The 8,809-nt window shown below is 40.0% G+C and overlaps 1 protein-coding gene across 1 annotated transcript in view; it reads left to right on the forward strand.

Moving 5' to 3' along the window:
* The window catches only part of tmtopsa (teleost multiple tissue opsin a), a 75,357-nt gene that overhangs the window by 16,502 nt on the left and 50,046 nt on the right, over window positions 1-8,809 (forward strand). The window contains exon 2 of the mRNA XM_005741958.1: window positions 4,354-4,682. Within this exon, the coding sequence (XP_005742015.1) occupies window positions 4,354-4,682 (329 nt within the window). The remainder of the gene's footprint in view (window positions 1-4,353; window positions 4,683-8,809) is intronic.

An 8,809-nucleotide genomic window follows, 5' to 3' on the forward strand; every position in this document is an offset into this window, starting at 1 on the left:
CTGTTCCCAGAGTCAGAACCAGACACGGAGAAGCTGCATTCAGCTTTTATGCTCCTTATATCTGGAACAAACTCCCGGAAAGCCTCAGATCAGCTGAAACACTCAGTTTATTTAAATCCAGGTTGAAGACTCACCTATTCTCAGCTGCATTTGAATAAAGCACCAAATCCATGCGTTTAAGCTTAAATTTTAAAATGTACTCTTTTTTTTCATTTTAAATCATGGTTTTTATTTGTTTCTGTTTTTTAATGTCTCTGTAAAGCACTTTGAATCACCTTGCTGTTGATTGTGCTATATAAAGAAACTTGCCATTCTACTGATTTACATTTTCATATTATTACTGTCAGACTCTATTGTATTTTAAACTTCACAGTTTAAAATTATTAATCTCATACTGGGTCTTTGTGAAGCACATCAGCTCATCTAGTTTATTTTTTCGTTTCTCTCCCTTTTTAAGCCAACTTTTTTCTAATTGGCTATCCTTCACTAATAGAAGGTTTGAACAGCAGTTGGGTGGGGCTGCTGTTCCTGAGATGACTGTATTCATCACACCCCCTATCTTTGGCATCATACAGAGAAAAGAACTGAATAAAACCATTTAAAGCAGAGTGCTTAAAGACATCTGAAGCCTGCACATATGCTGCACCAAACTCTAGCGATGGTTATCCAACCATTAACCATCCAAAACTGTAATGCTGTTTCGTTGTGGCTGTTCTTCTGTCATCTGTTCCCTTTATGTGGGGTTGCCACAGTGGATCATCTGCCTCCATCTCATCCTCTCCCTAGCATTTGTCTGTCACACCAACCTTCTGCACGTCCTCCTTCACTACATCTAAGAATCTTCTCTGAGGTCTTTCTCTTTTCCTGCCGCTTGGTAGCTCCATTTTCAACATCCTTTTGCCAATTTATCCACTCCCCCTCCTCTGCACATGTCCAAACCAGCTTAACATTGCCTTTCTCCACACTGATCAAACTGAGCTCTCCCTGTGATGCACTCATTTCCAATCATGTCCATCATGGTCACTCATAATGAAAATATTAATATGATCGACTCTGCCACCATTTTGTCAGTGCCACCATTTTCAAATCTCATATCACAGCAGGTCTCACTGCCATCTTGTAAACTTTCCTGACACTCTCGCCCACTCACTCCACCCTGCCTGCGCACTCTTATTCACCCCTCTTGTGCAATGTCTGTTTTCTTGGGTGGTTGATTCCATGTATTTTGCTGCCTTTGCTTGTTGCAGCTTCACTGTTACACCTGCTTCTCTCTCATTCTACGTTCCTCTTTTCTCCAGTGCATATCTCACAACTGAGAATACGCTTTTTTTTTTAGCTGCATGGCCACCAGCTCGCAGAATTAAAAAGAAATTGCAATCTTGCTCAGTGAGAGTTTGTTTATTTGAAATAAACTCCTCTGCCGAAAATATGGAAGCCTTTACAATCACTATAATCACTATAATCACAAAAATTACATCTATTATATTGTTTCTCCTAAGCTGATGACTTGGGGGTCCGTGGTCCACAGCAGCAGAGGAAACACTATAACAGAATTTGATGTGCAAACAACAATAAAATGAACCACATGAGTTCAAAAAACTTTTGTATTATCAGATTCTGCTTAACTGAAGTATCTTCTTTGCACATTTCATGGTCACTAAAACACGAAGTTTCATCATTTTTTCATTGCCTTAAATAACGAGAGATGTTTATTTTCTTATCAGCAGTGAGACAATTATTTTTCTCACTGTCTTTAAAAATGTTTTGCACGTGATTATTACAAAAACACTCATCAGATATCACTATGATGTGTAATGCTTAAGATTTGGGAACTTTGCAGAGAATTCAGAAAATGCTTCCCTCTCATGTCACTGAATCATTCCTCACAGGAAAGGTCAAACATCTGAGGATGCCTGAGGAAAGACCGATTTAAACACATAATGGAGTAGAAAAGGAGTTTTTTGAAAGCGTTGCTACTGGATTACAGCAGATTTTACAGATCATACCCAGCTATAAACACGACCGCTTTAGATCTCAGCTGAAAAATGACAGTAGCCCGTCCACCTGCTGTGGGAGGACGGAGTTACCAGGCTTTCATATCAAAACTCACAGAAAAAAAAGGGGAAAAAAAAGAAAAAAATTGGCCTAAAATAAAAAAAAAAACGGAAATTTTTTTTTTAGGTTTGGTTCTTATGAGCCAGCCCAGATCAAACAGAAACATAAGTGGACTGTTGTAAAACTGTGTTGACTTTAGAATATTGCTGTAACAGAGCTCATAAAAGCCCTGAGCTAACAGTCTGTGCAGGACAAACCACATTGAGTTTAATATCTGGGGGTAAACAGACAAGCACAACACACTGTACCACAGAGACTGTGTAGTCAAGTCAATGTATTTGGACAAACAAGACAAAAATACTCAAGTTTTCAACTACAGAACTAAACTTTGTTTCTATTCTGCTGACTTAGTTTTCTCTACCTAACCTCATGCACAGTAAATTTTTTCAAATACAGCTAAAATAACAATAATAATTAAAAGTGGTCATTAAGGATGGCCCAGTGAACAGGATAACAAGACTAAAATTATGTTGTGTATTGAACAGTTACATACATATACCGTATATGAAAATGGTTTCTGAGATTTCTGTCTTGTGCTGCACTGAGACGCCGTGGGTAGTGCCGCTGTTTATAATGTGCAGTGTGGGTTTGCTGCAGGCTCCAGACTATAAATATAAGATGATTTCTTTTGCTATAGTTTTCTACGCTATGATAAACTTTAAAGCTCACTTTAGCTGCACTTGTGATGCCAGGACGTCTTTGGGAGGCTTTATATCACAGTGACTGTGCATGTTTTTCTCACTAGAGAAGAAAAACATTTGGACAGGCGGTACATTTCAGTCTGTATTTTATGATCCCATTAAAGGTGAAATATTATATTCAAGCTTACAACAGGAGCACACTGAACAAGCAGTCTGTAGTCTTGCTGTATGTCTGTGCGTGTGTCACACTTACGTTTCAGATCATGAAATATAATTTAATATTTGACAAATAGAAGATGAGTACGTACACTCGGAATACAGGAAATACCCTGCAGGAACGAGCAGGAAACAAACAAGCAGACTACACAGTACAACAAACAGAAGCAAACTGAAGATTTAAATACACAAGAGCTAATGAAGGAAAAGGAAAGAAGTCACTGCCGTCTATCAGTCTGGAAAGGGTTACAAAGCCATTTCTAAAATTTGGGACTCCATTGGACCACGGTCCACAAATGGAGAAAACTCAGAAAAGTACTGAACCTTCCCCAACTTTCCCAGCCTACCAAAAGTACTCCAAGAGTGCATCGACGACTCATCCATGAGGCCACAAAAGAATCCAGAACAACATCTAAACTTCTGTAGGGCTCACTTCACTCAGTTAAGGCCAGAGTTCATGATTCAACAAAAAGAAAGAGACTGGGCAAAAATGGCATCCATGGAGAGTTTAAAGGAGAAAACCACTGTTGACCAAAAAGGACACAAAGGCTCGTCTCACATTTGCACAAACGTCTTGATGATCCCCAAAACTTTCTGGAAAATATTCTGTGGACTGAGGAGAAAAAAGTTGAACTTTCACCATCTGGTGTAAAACTAGCACAGCATTTCATTAAAAAAAAAACACCATCTGAAAAGTCAAGCATGGTGATGCTAGTGTGATGGTCTGGGGCTGCTTCTGGGTGACTTGCTCTAAATGATGGGACCATGAATTCTGCTCACTGCAAAGAAATTCCGGATGGAGAATATCCAGCCATCGGTTCATTTCCTGAAGCTCAAGAGCAGTTGGTTTATACAGCAGAGTAATGATCCGAAACACAGCAGCAAGTCCACCTTTGAATGTCTCAAAAAAAGAAAAACAGAAAACAAAGAACAAAAGCAAAATGAAGGTTGTGAAGTGGCCTTGTCAAAATCCCAACTCAAGTCAGATTCAGATGCTTATGGATGACCTTAAACACGCTGTTAAAAAAAGTCTCCAGTGTGGCTGAACCAAAGAACAGTGGATCAAAATTCTTCCACAGCGATGTGGAAGACTCACTCCCAGTTATCACAAACTCTTGATTGCAGTTCTTGCTGCCGTGGGTGGCACAACCATTTACTAGATTACGTTTCACACAGGGTCGGGTAGGATTGGAAACTTTTTCCCTTACTAAACGAAATCCTAATTTAAAAACTGCATTATATATTTACTCTGGTTATCTTTGTTTAATTAACATCAAACTAACTAAAAAGACTTTAATGATCTGAATAGTAAGGGGGAAATACCATATGTGTCTGTACCACATGTGCATATAATGCCTACCTTTGTATTTCTGTGCTCTAGGCATTGTGTCCCTCATCTCTCTGGCTGTCCTCTCCTATGAGCGCTACAGCACTATGATGGCTCCCACTGAGGCGGACTCCTCCAACTACCGTAAAATCTCCCTTGGCATCATCATGTCCTGGGCGTACTCACTTATCTGGACCCTGCCGCCGCTCTTCGGCTGGAGCCACTACGGCCCAGAGGGACCTGGGACCACCTGCTCCGTGGATTGGACAGCCAAGACAGCAAATAACATCTCTTACATCATCTGTCTGTTTATTTTCTGCCTCATCGTGCCCTTCCTGGTGATTGTGTTCTGCTATGGAAAGCTACTGTCTGCCATCAGACAGGTGAGTCAATATGGGGATGGAGGAGACTTTCAGTCACCTTGCAGGACTTGCAGAGGAGAGCCTGTCCTTTTTGTGTGGGAAAATCCCCTCAGATCAGCTGCAATACTCAGACTAGCCTCGCTGGCACCTACAAAAATACCATGTTCTGAATCACGATATGATTGGCTGACTTAAATAAGCAAGCAGTTGAACAGCTGGACCTAATAAAGTGGCTGGTGGGTGTATATCAGCTGAACATTTAGGCGAATGTTTTTCTAACATATGTCAGTGTTGTGCTTGCAGCTTATAGAGTGGTAACATTACTCATATGTGACTCAGCAGATGCTCTCAGTGTAAAGAGTGAAATTAAATCCTGTCTACACCTCAAGACACTCAATATTCTAGTAAATCAAACAGGCAATGTGAAAAAGCACAAAGCAAAAACAGAGATTCAAAGTCTTCCCAGCTTTACTTAGAACAGCAAAATCACAGGTCACTGATTCAGAATCATTTCCAGAGCTGCATATATGCACATCAGAACTACTTTAACAGTGAATGAAAAAGAAAGAAAAAATCTTTGAAAACCATACAGAACAGTGATTCAACCATTTCTGGTTTCTAGCAGTTAAAGCAATAGTTTTCAGTTTGAATAACTTTCCTCCAGTGATGTGAACCAGTGAACCAAAACCTACAGCTGGTTTATATACTCATTTCTATAGCAGAGCTAATTATGGTTTGGAACCTCAAACTGGTGAAACATTACACTGAAATGACCATCGGTAAGTGCGTGCCTGTCTTTGGGCCACAGGACAGCTGCACACACACCAAACGTACACACACACATCTTTTAGTATCTGAATCAGCCTAAAAGCACAGAGACTTTTAAAGTAATGGTCTCTACACAGGGTTTGTGTATCACATTATTTTTCTTGTCTTTCCAGCTAGTTTGAATTAGCATCCTGAGTAATGTTTTCAGTTGCTGGTAGCAATAAAGAGCCTAATTTACATAACGTGAATTTACATAAGTGCTTAACAACTGAAAATAAAGTGTACAATGCTGCGGTAGCCCGAGCATAACAGATTACTTATTACTATAAAATGACTTTAGGTGAACAATGTCTGTGAATGATAGCACGATCCGCTTGTTCCTGTTTGTTTTTGCTTCGTTTTGTCTGTGCTGAAGAAAGTCTCTGGGCCTCAGTCTTCGTTATTCTATGGAGACAAGTTGAAATGTTGTCTGACATGCGACAGGTAATCCTGCTCTTTCTACGACTACATACACTCATACTTGTATTGATTAGTGTCCCTGACACTGACAGTTTCTTAATGAAATCACAAGTGGTGATTGTGGACTAAGTGTTTTTTAGGAAGAAACATGTCCTTGCATGCAACAGGCCACTTCTTCACACTGCCCTCCGTTCTATAGATAGTCAATATCACTTTGCTGTGAATTACACTGGACATGTCTTTGGTCACCACATTTACACAGTGACACATCGCGAAAAGATGCTTGTAGTGGACCTGCTGGTGTCACACTGACACACACTTGTTAAGTGAATAGACTGTATATAAAAGATGGCCTTGGCTTAACTGCTCTGCATTGGGTTACCTGGTAGCCATTAGAAATGGTAATAATAATAATCATCATCATCATCATCATCTTACTCTAATAGTTATAGTGTATATACACGTGTCTATTCCTATTATTCATTCTGCATTAAACCAAACAAATGATTAATAAATAGATGTATTTATTTTATATATTAATTATTTTCTTTGGTGTTTATGAATGTACAGTCATATAATGATGATCGAAAGAATATGATAAATTAACATAAATGTCTTTCTTTTAATACATAAGTGAAGAACCACAGGTCTGACAAAAACCGCCCATAGGGTGTTTTTTTTGCAAGGAACACCACCACTACTACTACTAATAATAACAATAATAATAAAAAGAATGATAATACGTGTGAATGTGAGTGTGAATGGTTGCCTGTCTCTATGTGTTAGCTCTGCAACAGACTGGTGACCTGTCCAGGGTGTACTCTGCCTCTTGCCCCCCTCCTCCCTCGCGACCCTGACAAGGATAAGCAGAAGAGAAGAGAGGGGAAGAGAGAAGAGAATGGATGGATGAAGATAACAATGACAATGAAACCAAGAATGGCCACAAGGGGGCAACTCTTGCCCTTAGCACCATTGCACTAAGTTCATTGTAAAGTTTCTGTTTCCTTATTCTTTCTTATCATTTTCGGTTATAACACCAAGAATGAAATTTGAAAATGCGTCACAAAATGAGTTTGTTCATCAGTTGGTGACATCACAGTGGCTATTTCCATCACATATTTTTTCAATATCCACTGATCAATGCCAGTCGGTTAAATCACTAAATGAAAGGAAATTTTACAAAATGAAACAAATCAGAATGAAAGCTGAACAAAACAAAGATCAAAACATAATACTCATGTAAGTAAAATATGATCTCTGGCACCACCTTCTTGTGACACCAACCTCTTAACGTGGACTTTGCTCCTCTTTGAATCATTTTGCTATCATTGGTGCATCAAGGCTCACATTCCAAAGTCCATCCCACGCATAATTTGAAGAAGCCCGCAGCACCCTGGGATGGCAACATACTGAATTAGCCTACAAGCCCTGCTCTGTTGGGCAAGTTTCAACATAACAAGGAAATCTAAAATACTGTATGAAAATTTGGTCCTGATCACAGTAATGAATATTTAACAGCAGTTCCCTGCTGTGGGCGTGAGAAGGACAACAGATGATCCAAACTTTCTGTGTTTTCTGGGATTTGCTCCTTTTTCTCCCCTCGGCTGAGAACTGTGATGTGAGCCAACCGACGTTTGCGTTTCCACATTCTGTTCCACGCTGACTGAATCAAACAGTATGTGCAGAGACAGTGTGGAAGGCAGCGCTTCCTCCTCTCACTCCAGGAAAGCCAAACAAGTGTGTCTGCACGCGTGCACACACACACACACACACACACACACACACACACACACACACACACACACACACACACACACACACAGAAACAGAGAGAGCAAGACAGAACAGCAAGAACAGGTCCCTGAGCAATTTTGTGTGTGTGTGTATCCTGATAAATTCCAGTGTGAGACAGAGACACACTGGTCACCTAAGATGCATAACAATGAATCTAATGGCGACAACGTGGTAGTTTTCCTCTATTTTTATGACTTTGCAGAATAAAAAAAGCATGCTTCTTTCCTTTTCAAGTGCACACAGTTCTTTGTATAAATGAAGAAGAGAAAGTAACAATATAAAGGTCCCTTTCTCAGTTTGTCTTTATCCCATTTCTCCTACTTTTCTTTCTTGCTCATATATCCATGTGCCAGCTGGAGCTTCTTTCTTTCTTTTCGTCACCCTCGTCTTTGTGTAGGATCACATGTGCTTTCTTTATCTTTGCTTGTTTTAATGGCTGCTCTGAGTTCTTCTCCCACTGACGGTGCAATGTAAAACAAAGCTTCTCCCGTCACGGTCACTTGGGACAACTGTGACAGATAAAAGCAGCTAAGCCACTTCTTCAGCAAAAGCTAAAAGACCCGAACCTCCTCAATCTGATAATGTGGAGCTGGAGCAGTCAACGTGGAAAACATTGATTCAGCTTTGGGTTTAGTCCAGGTTGGTGTAAATCACCGCCTGTAGACAGGGAGATTTTTCCAGCTTATGACTGAAAGACAAATTTTATGTATTGCAATATAGATCACACAGATCGGTCTTTGAGGCTGCCGGTTTTAATAGTGTTTACTTTTATAAACCAAACTGTAAATGGGCTCAAATATGTAAAGACGGATCTGAGATTTCCCATTAAGAATGAGAATTTCTGTTTTTTACAAGGTTTAGAATTTATGCTCATAGCATCCACACCGAGGGGCAGACACTCAGAAGAAAGGAGCATTTTAGTGGGCTGATTGGCTTGCAGAAGGCAGGGAAGAAAACGATTGGACCAGAGTGATGATAACAGAATTTAGCTTGACAGCGTGGAAACGAGGAAGTGATGTAAAGAGCCTGCAGCAGCCCGAGCAACCAGGGATGCAGGGGTTGGATCAGTGAAGGCTAATACAAGATGTCCTAATCAAATTTACTCATAAGATTCACTATGAAAGAAA

Source organism: Pundamilia nyererei, unplaced genomic scaffold, assembly GCF_000239375.1.
Source record: "Pundamilia nyererei isolate P.nyererei 1_Seehausen unplaced genomic scaffold, PunNye1.0 scaffold00115, whole genome shotgun sequence".
Lineage (NCBI taxonomy): Eukaryota > Metazoa > Chordata > Actinopteri > Cichliformes > Cichlidae > Pundamilia > Pundamilia nyererei.